General features: G+C 36.7%; 1 protein-coding gene across 7 annotated transcripts in view; it reads left to right on the top strand.

Annotated features, from left to right (window-relative positions):
• OSBPL9 (oxysterol binding protein like 9) overlaps positions 1-23364 on the top strand; it is a 172436-nt gene that overhangs the window by 101227 nt on the left and 47845 nt on the right. For 3 of the 7 annotated variants that reach the window (XM_032844206.1, XM_032844205.1, XM_032844207.1), the window contains exons 5-7: positions 16326-16394; positions 21297-21392; positions 22163-22210. In XM_032844206.1, the coding sequence (XP_032700097.1) occupies positions 16326-16394; positions 21297-21392; positions 22163-22210 (213 nt within the window). Of the gene's footprint in view, positions 1-6339; positions 6649-16325; positions 16395-21296; positions 21393-22162; positions 22211-23364 lie in introns of those variants that run through there. The other 4 variants (XM_032844208.1, XM_032844209.1, XM_032844210.1 and 1 more) reach the window with 3 other exon arrangements.

Raw genomic sequence — 23364 nt, forward strand, 5'->3', positions numbered from 1 at the left:
TTGCAGTATAGATATGTCACTTTTTCCACAGGTAAAATGGTATAGAGAAGTAGCCATTTACTTGGGTTTCCTTTAACAAAGGAAAATTCCCTAAGGGTTGTTACCATTGTCTTTGGTATTACTGAGGGCAGGTGAATTTCTGGCTCCTAAGTTGGAATTTAGGATTCTAGGATTCATTTTTTATTCAGTTCTTTTGTTCTAGTGGTGGCCCATCTATCTTGAACTCTTGGGAAACAAATAAGAACAAAAAGTCCAGTTTTATATCTGCTAAAGGTTTTCCTTTAACTGCCAGAAATTTATCTTAATTGTTTTTATGGACATCTTTTAGAACTTACATGTCCTGCCTTCTCTGTATAAAAATAAAGTTTAAAATAAAAAAAGTTCATGTTCAATTCAGAACATATGGAGTAAACAAAGAAGTTATGTATTTGGTGAATACTTACTTGTATTTAATGTGTCCCACGCAGTATACAAGTTGTAGAGGATATTATTATGAATAAATGACATGTTGTCCTTGTCTTTATAGAGCTCAGTCCTAGTATAAAGTAGAAAATAAAGATCATGAGGATTGAAAGGAAAGATTGAAAGAAAATGAGGATTGGAGTTTTAAAAAACTGTGATAATGACATAAGTCATGCTTCTAAAATTTTTTAAACTATGCAGAAGTATATAAAATAAAAACAATAGTGTTTCCCACACCCTTTCTTTAGAGATAAACACAGTTCTCATTTGTTAACTTCCTCTTGTAAAGTTAGAGGGCATAAAAGTGGGAGCATTTAAAATGAAGAGTAATTATGTAATACAAAGCCATCTCACCCATCTTATGGCAAGGAGCTATGTACTTCCACCAAAATTGGCAACTTGTGCTGTTTTTGCTGTTTTTAACTCATGTGTTTTTTTTTTTTTTTTTAAGACTTTATTTATTTATTTGACAGAGGGATCACAAGTAGGCAGAGAGGCAGGCAGAGAGAGAGAGAGAGGAGGAAGCAGGCTCCCTGCCAAGCGAGAGCCCAATGCGGGACTTGATCCCAGGACCCTGAGATCATGACATGAGCTGAAGGTAGAGGCTTAATCCACTGAGCCACCCAAGCGTCCTTAACTCATGTGTTTTTAATGAAACCTACAAATTGTTTCAGAAGAAAGTCAAGTGACTGGTGCTAGATTTTATGTGTAAAAATTGGGGCAGTAGTACCTAGTATAAGTTTAAATGGTACTAAAAGGCTCATGCATCAAAACAACAGCGTTGTGTCTCTCTGCTTTCTCTGTTCTGCTTGCTAGACCAGCTGTTTTCAGCCTTTTTGTTTATACTGCTGATTTCATACTATAGTACCTGACATTTCATTCACTCAAGAGACCTAATTAAGCACCTAATGCATATCAATCCCAGTGTCGAGGAGATACTACAGATATATTGGTGAACAAGGCAGTACACTATCATAGCCATTATGAGGTTTAGAGAGGGTGTTTGTTCCTAACCTTGAATAAAATAATTCTTCAGTTTGATAATGCATTGAGAATTGCAAATAAAACAAACTTTTGGAACGTGGTCACCTTCATCATGAGATGATAAGGACTGCTTCTACCATAGGTCAAGTGGTGTTTTTATTCCATATGGCCTAAGTTTCTATGTGGAAATTTATTGGCTAACTTTAGTTTTGAGACTTCCAGGTACTGGTCAGACAAAATAGTAGAGCTACATATCCTCCTTCCAAGAGTTGTCTTTTAATGTTATCCATTCCAGTCATTCGGCCAGAGTTACAAAGCAAATTCATAGGGAAACTATGGATTTTTCCTCTTAATTGCTGCTTTTTTTGTGCTACCAAAAGTATTTGTTGTCTCTGTGAGGTGACACCAGAGCAAAATGTGATTTATAGGTAAACATTATTGGGCTCTCTAGCAGAAATAATATTTTTGAAAGTAATGCACGAATTCCATTTGGTTAAAAATTTTTTTCATCTTAATAGCTGTAGGTAAAGGTGGCCTATTTTTTGCTTGACTTCTTGCCAGTTGAAAGACCACCTCACCCTGAATCTTAATATTTTTATTTTTCTCAGGTTATTTTTGTACTTTTTAATCATCCTACTGTATTCTTCTTTATCTTGAACAAAAAAACAAAAAAGTACTAATATAATTTAATCATGTAATAGCCTTAGTTATGTATAAGATAAGTATTGAGGATTTTTTTTGATTTTTTGATTTTCTTTTTGATAGATACATTGGAAATCAGTTGTTATATATGGGTTTAAGACATTGGTCCCTTAACTTTCTTCTGAAGTAACTTACTGCTCAAGTTGCCAAATTTGCTTAAAAGTCCTATAATTTCTTGGGATAAATTGGGTAAAGTTGCCTCATAGTGTGTAGTTACTTTTCATATTAAATGCTACATCTTGGGGCGCCTGGGTGGCTCATTGGGTTAAAGCCTCTGCCTTTGGCTTGGGTCATGATCCCAGGGACCTGGGATCGAGCCCCGTGTCAGGCTCTCTGCTCAATGGGGAGCCTGCTTCCTCCTCCTCTCTCTCTCTCTCTCTCTCTGCCTGCCTCTCCACCTACTTGTGATCTCTCTCTCCGTGTCAAATAAATAAGTAAAATCTTTAAAAAATAAAAAATAAATGCTACATTTTATGCATACTAACATTATACAAGGATTAGGAAAATGAGAACTACATGTCTGTAACAAATAGTTATCTCTGCATGAAACTGTGAAAAGGTAAACTTTGGACTTTAGCTGTGACCTCTTTAAATGGGTAACTAGAACCTAGAGTTTTATATATGCAGTTGAGGAAGACTCAGTTGTATTAAGAGACCATCATAAATAATAATATTCTATTGTCATCACCCCTAATCTTTTTTTTTATTAACACATAAAGTATTATTTGCTTCGGGGTACAGGTCTGTGAATCATCAGTCTTACACAAGTCACAGCACTCACCATAGCACATACCTTCCCCAATGTCCATAACCCAGCCAACCTATCCCTCCCCTCCAACCCCCGCAACTCTCAGTTTGTTTCCTGAGATTGAGAGTCTCTTATGGTTTGTCTCCCTCCCTGGTCCCATCTTGTTTCATTTTTTCCCTCCCTGTCCCCCATGACCCTCTGCCCTGCCTCTCAGATTCCTCATATCAGAGAGATCATATGATAATTGTCTTTTTCTGATTCACTTATTTTGCTTAGCACAATACCCTCTAGTTCCATCCACGTCATTGCAAATGGCAAGATTTGGGGGTTTTTTGATGGCTGCAGAGTATTCCACTGAGTATGTATGTATGTATGTATGTATATGTATATGTTATATATATGTGTGTGTGTATACACACACACACACACACACACACACATCTTCTTTGTCCATTCATCTGTTGATGGACATCTAGGTACTTTCCATAGTTTGGCTATTGGCCATCACCCCTAATCTTAACACTTAAGCCTATTAATAAAAACTAATGATAATTGGGTCTGCTAAAATTTTACTACAACTTTACTATTTACACTATTCTATCAAAAATGACAGTGCATTAGATTTTGAAACTGCTGACTCATGATGATGATGATGATGATGATGATGATAGGTGATGAGGAGGACACTTTTAAAAAAAAATGATTCTTTGGTAAGCACTGTTAAATACGAAGTCACTGATGACCCCTCATGGGTCTCTCTGTCTAGTTGGGGAGATAAGCACATGAAGGACCTGGTAAGCAAGAATGATATAAATAAGTATTACATATTTTATGGACTCAAACAGTATATTATATAGACAGAATTAGAGATGTAGGCCTTTTTCCCCCTGGCCTGGAGAACTGCTAGATCAGCCAGTATTGAATTACATCCTTTGGGCAGCTCAGGCCCAAAATTAACTGCTAGAAATGCAGATATTAAAGAAAATTTTAAAAGATATTTGTGGAAGTTGTTAGACATTGACCTTGTCCATTTGGCAAAATTAATGTATTTTTCTGCATCCTTGTTTATGGTTTAATTGATACTTATCATATAGTTGATGTTTATTTTCAGAACCTGTTACCATAGGAAATCCATTACTGAGCACTAATATGTACCAGGCATGTGGCTAAATACTAAGGATATAATGTTGAACAAAATCAGATCCTTGCCTAAGTTTACAGTCTAGTGATAAACATTAATAAAAGAATAATGCAGTTAGGAAGCAGAGAAGTGGTTGGTGGAATTGACTGCTGGGGAGCCATTAGGGAAATTTGGGGATGACAGAAATGTTCTGTCTTAATTATGGTGGTGATTACATGTGTGCATACATTTATCAAAGTATATTGAATGGTACATCTAAAACATGTTTTATTATATGTAAATTATTATTCAATAAGGTTAATTAAAGATAACTCAAATACACATAAAATTATAGCTGGGATAAGAAGGAGAATTGCAGGGGCGCCTGGGTAGCTCCGTCAGGTCAGGTCAGATCCCAGAGTCCTGGGATTCACTGCCATGGGAGCCTGCTTTTCCCTCTCCCATATGCTTGTGCTCTCTCACTATCTGTCACTATCTGTCTCTCTCTCAAATAAGTAAATAATCTTAAAAAAAAATTGCAGGAGCCATGAGAACATATGACAGGGGCCATGAGAATATATGATAGGAAGAATTCACATAGGTGGGATGGACAAGATGATGAATAGATGTAAACTGAAGGGGATTGGTATCAAAGGAATAGTGTAAAAGACAGAAATAACAGCCTGTGCCAAGGCCCTGAGGTTGAGAAGTCCATAGCCAATTGAAGAAACTTGAAAAAAGGTCATTGTGTGTAGTGCAGGAAATGGAGTGGAAGGAGCTCTAGAGGATAAGTAGGGCTAAACTTTGTAAGCCATTATTGAAGACTGAATTGTATCCTAAGCACAGTGGAAAGCAGTTGAAGTTCTTTAATTGGTTGTGGTAGGGTGTGATGAGGGAGTAATGAAATTGGCTTTGGAAACCAACTACTGTGGCTCTAGTGTTAAGAATGAATTGGAGGAACGAGAGTGGATTCGGGAAGTTTACTGCAGGAGGCCCAGACCCATGACTGAGTGGTCATAATAGAAGTGGACAGAATGGAGAATGTATTGAGGAGGTGAAAATGATGGAACTAGATGGACTGAATATGGAATGAGGGAGGCATCACAGACTGCTAGGTTTGTGGTTTGCATATTACAGTGGACAGTAGTGGTTTTCATTTACTGATACAGAGGCAATACTGGAAGGCCACGCTTTTGAGGAGCAGACGTGGCAAGAAGAGAGTGCATTTGGTACTTGGGCATTTTGAAAAAATTTACATAAAACTGTAGGTATCTTTAACCTAGAGTGCAGCAAGCATTTATTGAGCCTTCCGTGCGGTGCAGACCATGCTAGTTGTAGGGGTTAGTTAATAGAGCTACAAAAATTAGATGCTTGGGAAATTAGTAGAGTTGCAGATGTATAAATGACCAGAAAAATAGTTAAGATAAAGAAAAAGAGACTGTTCTCCAGAGCAGTAAGTTAATTATTTATGTCTGTGATTCCCTGCATTTTGGGTGAGTCTCTGTTAAGGTCCTCTAAGCCCGAATTTTTTATCTAATTTGAAGTAATGCCATTTGGTTTCTCGAAGCCAATATGGACTTGGCATCTTCACAAGCCACCTACATGCCTTGTGGAGCTGTGGCATAACAGCAGACCCACGAAGTTTCCTTGATTAATAAAACAGGGCACCCATGCTTTTGTTTACTGATAAAGTATCCTCCCCTCCATACCCGCCCCACTCGACACAAATAACTTTCCGGAAGTAACCAAAAGCAGTTATCGAGATGAAACTTGGTTCCACAGCTGCCAGAATTTTAGGGACAGTGAATTAGAAGTCGGTGGGTGTAGGTGAAGCAGTTTTTCGTCTTCCCCGGTTGCCACGTTATGGGAGTTCCCGGGGCTGAAGTTCTGAAGCCAAGCAGAGCTCCCTTCAGCAAGGACCTCCCTTTCCTGGGGAGGGCGTGAGCTCGGCTGGCAGCAGCTGCAGGTCCGGAAGCTTAGGTCCTGGTGCGGGCTTAGGTGCCCAGCCCACGCCCCCAAGGTGAGCCCTGGGCTCCCTGAGGAGGGAGCCGGAGTTGGATCTGGACGGGGGAAGCTGGGCTTTCCCGGGCCCACCCGCTGCTGCCAGCCCCTCCCGCTCCCCTCCCACCCCCGCGGGTGGCCCACTCCCTCCCTCTTCTCCACCCAAAATTGGCCTAACGGCCAATCGTCAATCGCTCCCCTCCTTTACAGCAGGTGACCTATGGCCAATCGCCAGGGGTTTCTTTGCCAGGAGCCGCCAGGGCCGGCCAATCGGTGCGGTCCCTAGGCCCAGGCTGGGGGTGGGGCAAGGGTGTGGGGGCGGGTGGGGGGTGTCCCGGGGGACAGGCTGAACCTGAGAGGATCGACTTCACTGCAGTGTGGGGGATACGGCCTGAGGGAGAAAAAAGGGGTGCTCGGAAGCGGCCCCCGACTCCCTCCCCTGGAGGCACAGAGGGCGGGGGCCTTGGCGAATGGCTTTCTTGCTGGCCACTTGCGGAGTGAGTAGACCCTGAGGGTCTGGGAAAGGGGCCGGCCCCCACCCCTGAGTCCCCGGGGTCCCTGCTGCCTGGCCCGGCGGGGCTGTGGCCGCGAATGTCGCTCTCTCCCTGCCTCCTTTCCGCTGCCCTCTGGGGTGAGTAGGACGCCGTGGCCGCCCAGGCCCTCTCTTCTTGGGGAGCTCTTCTCACTTCTTCAGCCGAGATGGGTTGGAGGGTGAGGCCAGGGGCTTCCAGTTTCACCGAGAGGTCATTCGCTACCAAACCAGACTGGAAGAGGGCATCTCTTCCCCTTTTTGTCATTTTTGTGGAACTCACTTTCCTTTTCGAAAGCTGTCTCAAGCTATAAACACAAAAGTTAAGCTTTCCCGTAATGTGGAAGTTTAATTTTGACCAGTTGCCCATTAATAGTCTCCAGTTGCAGGCCAGACATTTTCTGTTTTATTTTTGGCACTGTGTTCTTCCAGCCTGGCGTAGTATTTTTGTGTGTAATAATAATAGGTGCTATTATTTGTGAGTATGTGTGTGGGGAGGGGAGTGGTTTTACGCTTCTTGAGTAGCGTGTGCAAGAAAATACTGAAAACTTTGGAATAGTGTGAGGTTCTCATAAAAACTGGAGGGAAAGGTTTAGGTTCTCAGCACAGCTCAGTTGTGGAAAGTTGAGTGTAATGAATAGGAAGCCTGTTTGAATCATGCGTTTTTTCAGCGTTCATACTGTACTTCAAGTATTTTTGTTATGAGTGAGAAATGTATTGAAGCAGAAAACTTTTTGCTCATTTAAAGTAGTATTTGGTTTTGCTTGTCAAATTGTGTTTAGCTGTGTTCAGGAAATTAAAAACAAGTCAAGTAATTATTTCTCCTAGTTTTTAGCAGAGTTTAGGGATGTAGTCACAGTTTTAAGAGTTTTTGTAGTGAGATTTAAATTGGTAAATCTAGTCCACTGTCTGTGAATCATCTTTCAGAACATTGCCTGTATTGAACTAAGTGATAAAGCCCTTTAGTGAATATTGTCAACATCTCTCATTTTCTTAAAAGCTTTTTTTAAACTTTCCTTTTTGTGCAGCCCAGCCAGAAGCAACTTAAGTAAAAATACTATGTCACCTTTTCTAGCTCAGGGAAGATAGAAACTACCAAAAATCAGACTTCTAGTCTGAGATCTTAAATGAAAAGAATTATCACAGAGAAACCAGATTAGTTTCCAAAATGTCCTGAATTTGTTTTTGACAGAGATGGCATTATGCTTGAAGTACCTACCCCTCAATAAATACTAGGCCGGTCACATCCATTTTGATATTTCTTAAGTTCTAGGTGGTATTTTTTTAGTGCAAAAATAGTAGTAATCATAGTAGTAGTAATCTACTCAAACATCCCCAGATAAGATGATGAACAGAGAATTTAAGTTTGGTTCAGCCAGGAAAAAACATTGCGATCCAGCCATATTTTGTTGGTTGGAAAATCAAGCAGTTACATTGTTTGCAGTCTATTGCCTGAGAAAGATAATATCAGGCTTTTATTCTGGAAAGCAAATTCTAGGGTATCCCCTGGGATATATCAAATTTTATCAGTATCTAGACCTTGTAGTATGGAGTGATAACTGATGTTTGTGAGGATTCTATAGAAAAAGACAGTTTTAATGATTACTATTATGTGGTTAGCCTACAGATTATATTTAGGAAGATTTTTCAATAAAGATTTAAAGTATCTCTCCCTAAATATTTTAAGTAATTGAAGTTCCACCATATGTTGGCAATTAGTCATTGAAAGCTATTTTCCATCTTCCTTATTTTCCATGTCCAGTCACCAGATCTGTTAAATTTGCCTTAGTAATATCTCTGATTTGTCCTTTTCCCATGTGATAATAGTTTAATTCAAGCCTCATCATCTCTACCTAGACTTTTCCTTCTAACTAGTCTTACTCCTACCTATACTCTTTATCTCCAATCAAATCAGACTGAGTCATTCCTGTGCTTCACAGTCTGTTTGGAATACATTTGCCAAAGTCAGCTGCCTATCAGGTCCTTCAGGGCCCTTCACAACCTGGTCCTAATGTATCTCTCTCTAGTCTGAACTCAGCTGCAGGTGCTGTACCCAAGCTATCCACTCCAGCACTATGAACTATTAATCATGTAGAACATGACTTAGCCTCTCAGCTCTTTGTCCTTTAACAGCCTTTACTCTCTTGCTTGGAATTAGAATTGCTGAGAATTCTAGCAAGTGATAAACCTTCAGTTCTTCCAAAATTTAACATACACTTCATATGTTACTTTTTCTTTAATGTTTTCCTACAGGCAGAGCCATTTAGAGTTACTGTTGACCTTTGTGTGCTACTATAACACTTTGTTAATCTATGGACAGCATTTCACCAGGTTGTATTGTAGATTTTTTTGTTCACGTGTCTGATTCTTGCATTATACCCTAACCTCTAGAGGTCAGAGGTCTTTGCTCATCTTTGTATCTCCAGGGCTTTTGTCCATAGTTCAGTGCTTGGCACATAGTAGGTACTCACTGAATGCTTGTTAAATGATGAAAACTTGTGACTTAATGATGTACTTAGTCTGCAGACCTTTGTCTCACTTGTACTGGAGTTAAGAAACCTAAGGCCCCAAGCTCTCTGGTTGCTGCCACACCTAAGACATGGGATTGGAGAAAATGCTTAGAAACAATATTATAAATGGTGAGCAGATTCCCAGGCAAACTCTCTCTGCCCCCCAATCTCTATGATCTCTAATATGGTTTAAAGAATACTAACACTAATTAGTTCTACTGTAGTTAGTATCCTAGGAAGTCAGAGCATGTTGCTTGGAAGGGGTGAAATTTGAGCTCATTCCAGATTAGGTAATGACATTATATTTGCTGTTCCTTTGAAGACCATGGCAGTACTTGGCACATAACAGATATTCAGTGGATATTTGTGTCATGAAGGAATGGTTGGGGGGGGTGTGTGTGTGAGAGAGAGAGAGAGACAGAAACAGACTTGTCCTTTTACATTGGAATTCATTTATTTCTGGAGATACCTCTAAGAACTTCGCTTCTTTGCTGTATTTACCAGGCACCCAGTTTTGTTTTTTCCAAAATGTGCCACTTCATTCAAGTTATCCTGCTTACTTGGTTTGTTTCTTTGCATTCTCTGCATTCCAGAACATATTTTAAAATCTCATTGTAGTGATATTTCTCACTCAGTTTCAAGGTTACACTAAATGATAAGAGTTTGCTTGTGTTAACATTCTTTGTCTTACTGTGCAGGACTTGGCTTCAGTTGGAACCTGTAAGTTCTTATTGTCTTTATTTAAATGAAATTACTACTTTTATTAAAGGAGTGGACTCCGGTTTTTCAAATGTGCTAAGGTATTTACTCACCTGAGGAACATGGTTATTTACCTGGAGATACTGGCTTCACAGACTCCTAGAATTGGAAGGATCTTAAAGTTTAATATAACCTCTACCAATTTTTCTTTTTAAGATTTTATTTATTTATTTGAGGTTGAGGAGAGAAGATGACTCCCTGCTATGCAGGGACACAGGGCCCAATCCTGGGATTCCAGGATCATGACCTGAGCTGAAGGCAGGCACTTAACTAACTGAGCCACCCAGACACCCCTAACCTCTATCTATTTTTATAGTGGAGAAAACAGTCTCAGAGAAGTGACTTGCCCAAGGTCACACAGTGAGAGACCAGAATAACTAGGATTAGAGCCCAGTAATTCTTGCTTTTTGACTCTAGGGAGAACCTGGGTGCTACTTTGCTGCTGCTCTCCATCCATTGCTCTCCTCTCTCCCCACACCTTAGTTATTTTTCCAGTTCAGCCACTAATTTTTATTTCCTTTCAGAGTCAGCATCTGGATATGAAAAATAACCATCTTTTTGTGGAGGATATCGTTCCTCATTTGGCTTCCTTCTGCTTTCTAGCCTCTTTGCGCTTATACTAACCCTTAGCCTGCGAGTATGCCTTTTCTGGTTATTCTCCATTTTCCTGCAGATCATTCTTTGCCCTTCTTTGCTCTTTGCTCCAGGAGCCTAACCTTTATAGCCATGTCACCTGAAGCTTTTTCTCCTTTGGATTCTGGTTGGGGTTAGCCAATGGGAGGCAGTTACAGAAGATGGAAGGAAGAAATGAGAGAACTCTTGGGGTATTTATTCCTCTTGGTCCTCTGTTTTGATGTGTGTTGAGCAGTGGCTACATACTATAACTAGAGTGTCCTTTGAGTACCTCCAGGTGGTCCACCCTAACAGTTTCCTTTCTTTTCCTCCAGGCTTAGAATGGTGAAGGATTCCTGCTGTTCCTATTTCCTGGGTACCTCAGCATCCCTTGTTAGTTTACCTAACCCTGCTCTCATTTCTGTGGCCACTTCATTAAAGAGAAGTTGAACTATTCTATTTCATTATGCTGTTTCCAGCCTCTGTCCACTGCTGTAATACTTTTCCTTTACATCTCTGTCCACATCTTGTACTTCACAGTGAAGCCTCTCTGAAACCTTTCTCATCCCTTCAACTTTGCCCTCTGTTCTCTTAGTACTTTTCTTATAACTCTTATTTTACCATGCTTGAATCAGTTATTTTTAGACAGATATTTTATCTTCTCTTAGAGATTTGAAACTCCTAGGGTATAGTCTATAGCTGCTTTGTCTTGGCATCCCCAAAGCATCCAGCACAGTGCAATAGTCAAAAGAGATACCCAATGAATAAATCATTATTGTAACACTGAATTCCAGCCCCAGAGCAGCAGTACAGGTTTCCCCTGCTATTCGAAAGTAGAGCGTTCCTGTGAAACCTTTCCTAAGTCAAAATGGTATAAAGCGAAGAAGCAGTTACCATTAATTTATATGAAAAGATTTTTGAACCTTCCCAGGCCCTAAAAATAACCTCTTGGGCTTCTCTGACACCTTAGGATGTCTTGCTAACCGATACACAAAAAATTAAGATAAAGTACAAGTGCTCACAAAGTTCAAAGCTGTGGTAGCTTATGGTGGAGATGCTGTGTGTAATTTCCAGAGAAGGAGCTTGGTGGTGCCACTCTTGCTTGTGGTACTCTACCTCTATAACAACTTGTTGCAAAACAAATGCTGAATGCTTTTTTTTTTTTTTCTTTTTGCACCCCCACCCCCCTTTCTTTTAGTAAAAAGCAGATATCCTCTCCAGATTTCTTTTGGTTAGTGAAAACAGGTACTGATGAAGATCTTTAGTAAAAGGAAAGTGGTAACACAGACTTTTAAAAGTTGAGGTGAACCTGCATGTGTAAAAGTGCTCATGAGAGGAATTGACTTGAGAAGAATGAGTTTTTAGAGGGACAAGTCAATTGTCATTGCCTGGTCTTGCTTCTTGTACTGCCTGTACAATATAGTATCCTACCTTTTACTTGATTTCTTTTTTTACTTAAAAATTTGTAATTGGCCATAAGAAAATCAGCATCTGTACTTGTAATATAATAAATCCTTTAGGGTAAATGAGTTGTTTATGCTTTTTTCATGAATACACTCAATTATAATTTCTTTGATTACTTTATGCTTAAATGCTAGCAGGTAGGCACATTTCAGAATTCCTTAATTGATTAATTTACAAAATTTTCATTGAGCACTTAGTACAAAACAAGCACTGGCCTTGGGGATACAGTTGAGAACAGCACTAAGTCCTGCCCTGATATATTCTAGTTAGGTTTAAACCATCTTTTTAGATTACTGACCACAATTAAACAAAACTAGGGTAATTTTATGTACACTCTGGTGGAGGTGGCAGAGGGAGAGGGAGAGAGAATCTTAAGCAGGCTCCACACCCAGCACAGAGCCTGACTTTCTCACAACTTGGCTCATGACCTGAGCCAAAATCAAGAGTCCGATGGTCAACCAACTGAGCCACCCAGTGCCCTTATATTATACTTTTAACAGTTTAGCAAAAACTCAACCTGTTCCTTCTGTGTAATGTTCACTGACAGCTAAAATCAGATATAGAGAAACTGTTTGGGGCATATATAATTTTGAAGGGATAAATGTCAAATCAATTAGAGAGTATCCTTTTCAATTCTGCATTGTTTTGTTTTATTTTGTTTGGTTTCTGTGAGACCTAAGCTTTTAGTATTGTCTGTTGGTCTCACTAGTTCCATCATTTAGCTCCCTTTGGGTGTTTAATTTTCAGTGTGTTCTATTTTGCTATATAGAGAGATCCAGGTTTGTCAGAGGAATATATCAAGTTTTGTTTTTTAAAACATTTCACAATCAAAATTTTAACAGCTTTTATGCTAAGAGAATTCTGCAGTTCTTTCAAAACCTGTCCTACTAAAATACTTAGTTTAAGGATTCATATGTTTGAATATGAGTTTCTCCTAGTTATGCTTGGAGTATATCTCTGGTATTTACCTAAAACTTTGATTTTTGGTGGATCCTTAATAGTAGTGAGACTTCTTTGCTTTCCAGAATGCTGTTAAACTGAATGTTAGGTAGTAATTTGGAGTTGGAGAGAGGAAGAATGTATATTTTTCCATCCCATTATAGTAAGCCACTTATAGCTTCTATAGATCTTGGAATAAGTTAACCTGTGACTTTTAAGAAAGATGTGTGCGGTAGCCTGACCAACCAAGTGGGTGAAAAGAAAAGCTTTAGCTGATTGCCAGCACCACATGGTCACAGAGTGCTTTGTTAAGAGGGAGTGATGTAGTTGTTTTTTATGAGTTTGCTTTCTTGAATGTTGAATCACTATTATGTTATTGGCAGGAAGGATGTAAAAAAAAGTTAGGTATTCTGCTTCATTTTACTGGCTATTTTTCTTCTTGGCATTTATTCCAGTGTAGTGTTGATTGCTAATTTTTTAGTGTTTTTCCCCCCCAAGTTTATGCTTTTTATCTGTAAATGATGTTATAAATATGTTATGCTACATTTTGCTTGGAAAGGTGTACCTGAGCAGCTGTATTGCCAAATTTACTCTCAAGGCATTTTAGGATTTTGTAGATAATTTTAAGAGAATGAAGCTGATTGATCTTGCAAGCCCAAACAGTTGTAAGACTTTTGAAAAATATTTATAAACTTCAGTTTCCAAATATTTTTATAATAGCTTATGAATTAAAATAACTGTATACTTACTTTTAAAAATCAGACAAGTGAATGTATAAAGAAAAAATTACAAGAGTCCCTGTCTCAAATGCCCCCCCTTCCTTAATCCCGGTCCTCAGTATTAATATATATGTGTCATGTGTTTCGTTTCTTGCATTTTATTTGAGTGGGTTGTGTGTATAAATAAAATAACTAAAAAAAATGTAGCTTCTATATTATTCATGTGTCCATTTACCTTAATGTAAGCACACAGTTAATATTCATTGAATTCTGGTAGAGCTTTTTTCTATAATTGGCTTTCGACATTCAGAACCTATAAACTTAAGTTTCATTTAAAAGAATTTTTTAAGTAATTTGTTGCTGCATTCTGACACTTCAGAGGCAATCTTACATGCCTTCTAGACATCTATATCTCTAAAAGGCTAGTTACATCTTTTATGGAGAAGGAGCCTATATAATTTATTGTCCAAAGGGGAGCACTTTTGAGAGTGAGGGAGGCTGCATATTTTCTCCGACAATAGACATAAACATTAATGACTCCAGACAAACTAGGGTATATGGTTATGCTATTCATAAACTTAAGGTTTTTATTTGTTTTATTTGTATTTTGACAAGACTTTTTATATGACTTTATTTTATTTTAAAATAAATTGAGTCTTTTGGAAAGACAAGCAATCAGTGATTTAAAAATAGAAAATGGTACAAATCGCAAACCTTTTTTGTGCAGTTGTTTGAGTAACCAAAAAACTTTATGGAATCAATATTAGTATTTTCTTCTGTAAGTCCAAAGGTTACATAATAGTGTCAGTATTGGATCAAGAGATCATGAAGAATAAGCAGTTGTGCTAGAGTTAATGATTTAAGTTCATGAATTTTGACACTGATATCTGTATCTGATTCCTGTTTGACAAAGTAACTCTCTTTCCCAACTATATGAGCAGTTCAGATTTGTAGTATTTATGTTTTTTAAATAGGAACTTAATACTATGTATAAACCATTTTTTTTAAATTTAAAGGTAAAAGTGATTCTATTTTTGAAGAGTTGATGCACCTTCAAAAATCAGTTTATTTTATTGCAGAAAAGGACTTTCCTTATATTGTTGGCCCTTTGTTACCAAGTTAATAATTCAGTACAGTTTACCTTTTCTGAATTTCTTTTTCTGTCTTTTTCTGAAAATGTCATATGGAATTTTTTTTCTAATCTGTTTTCTGGAACTGTTATTTTATGACTTGTGTATTGCTCATCCCTGTTTTATTACTATTTTATTACCTTCAGAGTTTATCAAGTTCCTGTTTTCCATTTTTAAAGGAACATTGTACAGTTTAACTTATGCTTATCCTTTTATTGATTATGGATCTCTTAAAATTGTTTTATGGCATTATCTGGTTATTAGTCAATTTTGTTTTTATCCATCAGTCATTGAGTGCTGTCTTTATATTAGGCACTACTTTAGGGCCGGGAGATGGAGTAGTGAATTCTGGTTATTTATGATTGCAAATTATGAAGAGGAAGTAGAAAACTTACCCTTGTGTTACTTTACACATATTCTTTCATCTGTCAACAAGTTTTGAGTGGTTTGTTATTCCCATTCCTAGATGAGAAAATGGTGGTGGAGAAAGTAGCTTGGCCAGATCATATAGGTTAGGAAGTTGTAGATTCAGGATTTAAAACCGGATCAGTCTGACCTTAAAGCTGCGCTCATTTTAACTACATCAAGCTCCTTCAGGCAGTTTTTAAGTTACATTTTAGTGCTCTTGTGCCATGAATTCTTTTCAGATATTACTGTGATTTAAGAGAAAAGTGTAACGGATTGAAGTCAAAGGAATAGTTTGAAATCCCAATTAAAGAAAACCCCCCACTTCGTGATTCGGGTAAATGCTTATAAAATAGGGTTAGTGTCTGTGTACCTTACTGTCTTGTCATAATCAAATGAGAAAACTTTATTGTTTTGCAGAGGATCTAATACTCTGAGAAATTTTTCAGTATATAAGGTGCATCCATGGCAAATCCATGGTATTAGAACTGTTCGCTTAGAACTACAGAAAAAGACCTTTCCTTTTAGGATATTCTTGGGGGTACCTAGCATGCTGGTAAGAGAACTATAGCCACCATGATGATAAAAGAGAACCTGATTTGGAGCCTTAGATTATCAGAACATTAACTTAAATGGAAAATAGCATGAAGTTATAGTGAAAGAAGTCATGTAGTAATGGGCTCAATTTTGTTGACAGTTTCAAATTGGTAATCTTCACTTCAGATGAATTGAAGTTGAATGAATTGAGTATTCTTTAGAAATAGAAATTCTTGCCCTGAGAAATTCCCTAGAACTCTAAATCCTGTTCTTCCTTTAGCTGAAGTGGTTAAACCACAGAGACAATAGGGATTATAAACTATAAATGTTTCTAAACTTTCAGTAATCCCAGGAAATAACAGATGAGTATATCCCACATAAAATTGTGATCTCATTAATATTTCTGATCTCTTTAATATACTTTTTTCATCATTAAACCAACTTATAAGTCATTTGGTAAGGAGACAAATTGATACCATTTCTCAAAAAACTTAATTTGCTAACAAATTTCTAAGGAACAGAAAAGCCAGTAAGTTTGGCATAGTATTTTTTTTTTAACTTAACATTTGCTGCTCATGTACCTACTTTTCCTCTGAATAGTTAGAGATTTTTCTCTTATTATTCCTTTACTTAATTATTGATGTCAGACTCACAGCATTGGTAAAGTAACTTTCTATTCTCTCTTTTCCTTACTTTTATGGAAGATCAGTACCACACTTGCTTTTTTCCAGTCTTCTGGTATCTCTCCAGTTCTTGAATTTTCAAAAATAATTGTAAGTGATTCAATTGTAAGTATGCTCTATACTTCTTTCATTGGATGAAAGCGTATCTGTGATGTATGTCATCTCAAATTGCTAATTGTAAACATAAACTTTCCAGATACTCTCGTATTTTAATCAAAACAACATTTCTGCAAAGTTTTCATTATTTTAATGATAGGGTATGTGTTTTGTTAATTTTTAAAAATCATCTGCTTTTGCCTGGATTCATGTTTGTTTATTTTTCATTAGGAGGCTTATTTCTTTGGTGTTTTTCTTTTGTTAAATTTTTAAGCTGTTACTCCCCTTTATGGTTCTACTGATAACTTAAATTCTGTGTTCTTGTTATTCTGAACTTTCTTGTGAGAATTACATGGACTAATTTCTCTATTTTCCTTTTCTCCTTTGCAACATATTTTTATTATATACTATTTTTTTCTTACGTAAGAGAAGACACTGAATACAGGGTACTTAGTCCTTTACATTTTTGTTGTAAAGTAAGATTTGGTAGGAAAATATTACTCATTTGTTAATTTCTTTTTACAGTGTTGTTATTCAGCCATAGCCCTTCCTGTTCTGTTATTCTCCTCAGTTCCTCAAATTACTCATGACTTTCTTATTTCCTGATTCTGATCTCAGCAAGACCATAAGCCACCTTTTACCACCTTTACCTCCACTGTTCATTACTCTTCCTCTGTCACCAGGAATTACCTTAAAAGCTCTTACTCCCTGCCTCAAAAATTGCCTCCTGTACTGTTGTACTAAAAAAGGACCTCTGCGAAGCAGCTACAATTCATACGTATTTCAGACAGTTTTAAGGACATCCTTGCAATAGTCTTTTTTGAAATGGAGGTGAAACATTTGGTTATATATATATATAAATAATATTTAATGTCCCAACTAAAGTCATTAATAGGAATTCATTTAATTTTGCTGACATTTGTTAGTTTTGAAGTGCCTTCTGAGAAGAGAAGTGATGCTCTTCCATGTAAGTATTAGAAAGATAGTAGGTACTCATATACAGCTTTGAGGCAGTTTGATATTCTTCTACCAGTCTAGATATTATTTTTGAAGTTGAGTCAGATGTTTCTCTTTATGTATTTTAAACTGGATACATAGGTCCTGGCTTATGTAGAATCATGTGTTGTTCTTCTTAACTTTAAAAATGTACGTTACTGAGGGTTGCTGGGGGGGTGGAGGAGTAGGGAGAGAGTGGTTGTCTTATGGACATTGGGGAGGATATGTGCTATGGTGAGTGCTGTGAAATGTGTAAGCCTGATGATTCACAGATCTGTACCCCTGGGGCAAATAATATATGTTAATAAAAATATTTTTTTAAATGTACTTTAGCTTTCTTTATTAGCAAAGTATCCTTGAATACTAGGGACTATTTTGTTTTCAGTATATTTGCCACATAATTTTTTTCCTTTACATAGATTTCTAATTTTATGGATTTAATTTATAGATTGGGTTTAATTTCTATTCTAATTTAACTTTTTTTACACTGGAGACCAGTTGCCTTTATTTCTCTGTAATAGTTGTGTTTAACCTAAACTTTAAATGAATTCACACAGAATTCATCAAAGGAGAACTGTGGCTCATCAGTATAGTAAATTAGGGAGCAGCAACCTCTTTGGTCCTGAATGCCAAAAGGGCAACATAACCACTTCGGTCACAAAGTGTCTACAAAGAACATGGACAAAAAAGGAAAGAAGGACATGAAGAGGGGAGTGAGGGAGTAGACAAAGTGGAGGAGAAAGAGAGCAGAAAAGCAAGAGGAATCTAGGGGAGAGGAGTGAGAGGTCATGGGGATGACTGTATCACTTCATCAACAGTTGTCAGACACAGCAATTAGTACCACATACATTTATTCAAGGCTGAACCAGCCCTGGAGGTTGTAGTGTTGAATGAGTGACAGAGAATGTGTATCTGCTTAACTTCAACCTAATTCTACAAGATGTCCCAGTTAGAAGTATGAAGTCACACCCCGTCTTAAAGGGTCTGCTCTGTTCAGAGTTCTTTACAAAGAAGACTACACTCTCAAAATGGTGTAAAGAACTGTATTCTGATTTGTTTTAAAACAAAACTCCATTTAAAAGGACATGAGCAAGTGTAGGATTTCATATTGTAATGTTGAAAGAGGAATAGCTATGACTTCAAGGGAATTTTTATGAAATAGTGTATGTTAGGAGGTAATAAGTCCCTTGTAGAGTTACTCAAGTGAAGACTAGAAACTTCTTTGAGAGGGAGGTTGGACTAGATGTCTGACTTTCTGCATACTGTAAGTCATAATATGTAGCAAAAATTTGCATTTTCTTTTTGTGTGCATTCTTATAAGGTTGAGAAAACAGTTTAATTTCTATCAATTGTCCATGTTACTGATAAATTTGTGCATGTTATTTTATTGATTACAGTTGGGGCAACTATAAATACATAGATTTTCTTTCTTACCAAAGATGTATGGGTTACTGTACAAGGGAATTTAGGCCAGTTCGGGGATTTTATGCTAACAACTCTAGTTATAAACCACCTATTATACATTACATAAAAATGATTTCGTGAGTAGATCTTTGACTAGGATGTTATGTGTGGAGTCTATTCTAAAATAAAAGGAAATGTTGTGGAAGTCTATCTAGAGGTAGGTCTGAGAAGAGAGCCAGGGTGGGGTGCTAGGATTATAATAACATCAAAGGGTTGTTTTTTAAGAATTAATTTGGATAGTTTTAGAGCTCAGTAATTATGTTTCCATTTATTTACTGGAGAGTTTTTAATAAGATAGATTTGTTCAAAAGGGTATGTTAATTATATTTTTATTTTTTTTTATTTTTTATTTTAATTTCTTTTCAGTGTAATAGTATTCTTTGTTGTTAATTATATTTTTATAGTGGTAGCTAGTTCTAAATGAATTCAAAAGAGGGAAAATTCTTAATCATTTTTTCTTATTTAGATGCTTCACCTTTTAATATGTTTATGAATATGCCATTGAACTTTTTGATATTTCACAAGCACAACAATATTTTACAGATCTTAACTGGATCTTATAGTTATTAATAATTATGTTAAATTACTGTGTGAAACAAAACAAAAACTAAGTCAAGCAGTTCCAATTTTTTCTGTGGTACAGTAACATGGAAGGAACTCACTCCCTTCTTTTATAATACAGTACTATAGTATATCCAAAACGTAATGGATTCATTCTTCCATTTCCACATCTTTTATTATTATACTTCATATAGTAAATGTCCTTAATAGAACTTTTTTTGGTTATCCTTAAAAATGAAGATATTTAACCACAGTTTTATTATATATGTTGTTTATTATGATTTTTCTTCACCTTTGTCTTTATTCATGGCATCTCATTGGGAAGGGATTTTTCAGTACTCATTTCAAGTAGTTTCTTTATATGTATGTAGAAAAGGCCATTTTACTGCTTTTGAATTCAAAGTTGATTTTCCCGTGGTGTGATACAACCTACGGGTTTTTTCCCTGTTCTGATTCAGAATTTGAATTTTAGTTTGGCAAGAGCAACAATAGATAGTAATAGTAGTAATTGATAGTGTTAGTAATTGTAGTCTTTAGTAGAGGTAGTAGCTGCCACATTAATAATAGTATGTGAAAAAAAATAGTATGTGGAGGATGACTGTATTTGGCAAGTAAGAAAACAGCAGCTTAGAGAGACCATAGTATCTTGTTAGTGGCTGAGCTGCAGTTAGAAACCAGGCTTGCCAACCCATTGTTGTTTTCCATAGTACTATGTGGTCTTAATCTGGTGTTTGAGATAATGGCTCTAAAAGGGCTTTAATAATAAAGTATTGTGCAAAGATGAGGTATTGGTGTAACATACAATGAACTCTGGCCTCCATTTACTAAAATGGGAGATGTGAAAATGATCAGTAGGTGTTGGCCAACAAGTAAAGATCAAGTATGGTATGTGCAACTACTGTATTTTATCCATTCAGTACAAAATGTGGTTGGTTTGGGATTGTGACATAGTAGTTCATGAGCCTTATTTTATTTCCCTATTTAATTGTATGACATTTGGGCATGCAGATATGCAAGCTGGTAGTCTTGTTCAGACTCCAGCTTTTTGTCTTTTACACCCAGGATTGATGTTTTTTTCACATATGATTAAGAACTCAGGTGGTTTTTTTGTTTTTTGTTTTTCTGTTTTTGTTTTGTTTTGAGTAAAGTTAAAACAGGAATCCCATGCTCTTGAAGTTTAAAATTTTTAGTATACAAAAAGTAGGACATGCAAATCCTGGATTGTTAAACTTAGAAATAAATGGGCTCCTTAAATAAACAAACATTTACACCATGTCCAGAGTGTAGTGTTCATGCCAAGGGTGAATGTGAGTAGGAAACTTGATTAAGGAAAGCCTCACTTTCGCTTAGAGAGAGGGCCCTCTTCTTAGAAGAGGTGATAATTTTGAGGTCCTTATTTCTTTTAATAAGGGAAGAAGAGAAAGCATCGGAGCTAATGAGGTGGGTTGGGGAATAGGAGAACTAAATAGAGTATGAAGTTAAGATTAAAGGACTGGAAGAATCAAACAAAAAGTGGGGGTAAAAAAAGGAGGTAATCTAGGTGGTAATACAGGTCCTTCAGCTAAATTATTGTTGCTCTGGAGGTCACAGGGAGTCATTTTGGGGGAGAGAACAAAGTGTATGAAGAGCAAGGTCAGTCCTAATTTAAGAAGCAGCACACGTTTGATAAGGGAACAGAGCTAGAAGTTCAGGAGAGAGATAGATGTATCACTATTCTTGGAGAATTTAGATAGTTTAAATATACCTATTATTTATGTAAAAGTACTATTCTTACTTTAAAATTAAAATGTCATGTATGAAGGATGAAGTATCTTCTGTACTATTAAACATTGCCTGGGTCTTCATAGATTTATTACAAATTTTCTTTTTCTTTAGGGTTTGGATTCAGGATTTGTTCCTAGTGTCCAAGACTTTGATAAGAAACTTACAGAGGCTGATGCTTACCTACAAATCCTGATAGAACAATTAAAGGTATGGCATTAGTTTATATACTGAATTGGTATAAAGCAGTAAGTGTTACCAAGCTTGATTTTTAGTGTAGAAAATGATCTGATTTACAACCCCTATACGGTTCTTCAGCAATTTTTAAAGCTGACTTATTAAAAGATCTGGGTGACTTACTCAAAGATCTTTGCCTTTGATTATATTGATAAATAGTATGTATATGTAATGTACTTTTTTAATTATTAAAAAAAGTAAATATTTAGACCTAATTAGAAGAAAATAAGATTAGATTCATATTGTCTTAAAATTCTGTGAAACTGCTAAATTTTAATGTGGTTCAATTTCTGAGGCCTTCATTTTTCCATTTTGGGGAGTTAGGGCATTGGAGGAGATGATTTCTCTACTTCATTTATCATTGATGAAATTGTCTCCTTCAATTCCTAGTTTAGAGTTAATTATAAGCAAAAGTCTTGGGAAGGAAATGGAATATTGATAAACTAGGATGACAAAGCAGAAAGAATTTAGGTTTCAGTTGATATTTTAAGTTCTGTTAAGTTGTCTGTTTTCTTTTGCTTGTAATTTTGCCAGAGTAATTGATCTTAACTGTTTAAAATAATTAAGTAGAATTGGACTTGATACAGTCCCTTGAAAAAACACATGTTATTTAAAAAATACATATAGATCATCCCTGGAAGAAATGTATTTAAGAACTGAAGTTTCCTTTTCTATGATTAGTAAATGTATACAATATGGTAAAATGGCTTGATAATATAATTGTTTTCTTTTTAATCCCGTAGCTTTTTGATGACAAACTTCAAAACTGCAAAGATGATGAACAGAGAAAGGTACGTTCTACTGTCGTTATTTTGCCTTAAACCGCTTTAAAACCAAGATCCTTGGGGCACCTGGGTGGTTCAGTGCGTTAAGCCTCTGCCTTCACCTCAGGTCATGATCGCAGGGTCCTGGGATTGAGCCCCGCATCCGGCTCTGTGCTCAGCAGGGAGCCTGCTTCCTCCTCTCTCTCTCTCTCTGTCTGCCTCTCTGACTACTTGTGATCTCTCTCTGTCAAATAAAAAAAAAAAAAATAAACTAAAAAAAATAAATAAATAAATAAAATCAAGAGCCTTTTAGAGAAGTAACAGAAGGACCACGGTGTTTGGCTACTATAATAGTAATATTATATGATAGTACTGCCATAAAAGACTCATGGGGGAGTTTTCTGGTGAATTTCTATTATGGTTTCACAACAAAAGGGTAATGTACAAAATTTTAATACGCCTTTTTTGTAAGTACCACCTTCTTGGGAGTAAATTCTTTCTTCTTGAGGTTTTTGATAATTGAAGATAGATATTTTATTAAATTGGTATGTGGTCCCTTTAGGTAGTAATAGACCAGTTGGCAAGAATTTGCTGAATAAACAAGAAGCCACAGATGAGGAAACAAAATTAGTGTTGCTTTTTTTTTTTTTTTTTTTTTAAGATTTCATTTTTAAGCCATCTCTGTACCCAACTTGGGGCTCAGACTCACAACCCTGGGATCAAGAGTTGTATGCTCTACCGACTGAGCCAGCCAGGTGCCCCTGAGTGATGCTTTAAGTATAGTCCCACTACTGCCCCCACCCTTGAATTTCTGATAATTACTTTGTAGTTTGAGTAGTTTCCTTTTTTCTAGTTAACATTTTTCCTCCTTGATAACATTTCCTGATGCAGTATCATTTCTTTATTTGCATTTCTTTTGACCATAGCTTTGCATTTGGCTCTTTAACACTTGGTAATAGTACCTGTAGTAACTCATGTTTAACTCCCCTGCCATTCTTAGTTTTGGAATTTGGTTCCATCTCATTTTTAAACAACTAGACAAAGTTCAAGGTGATTCTAAAACAAGTGTTTGTTTATTTAAATTCAATTTAATTAACATACAGTGTATTATTAGTTTCTGAGGTAGAATTTAGAAATTTATCTGTCAGTTGCATATTACACCCAATGCTCATTCTGTCAAG

This window comes from Lontra canadensis, unplaced genomic scaffold, assembly GCF_010015895.1.
Source record: "Lontra canadensis isolate GAN:19392208 unplaced genomic scaffold, GSC_riverotter_1.0 scaffold148, whole genome shotgun sequence".
NCBI classification, from domain to species: Eukaryota; Metazoa; Chordata; class Mammalia; order Carnivora; family Mustelidae; genus Lontra; species Lontra canadensis.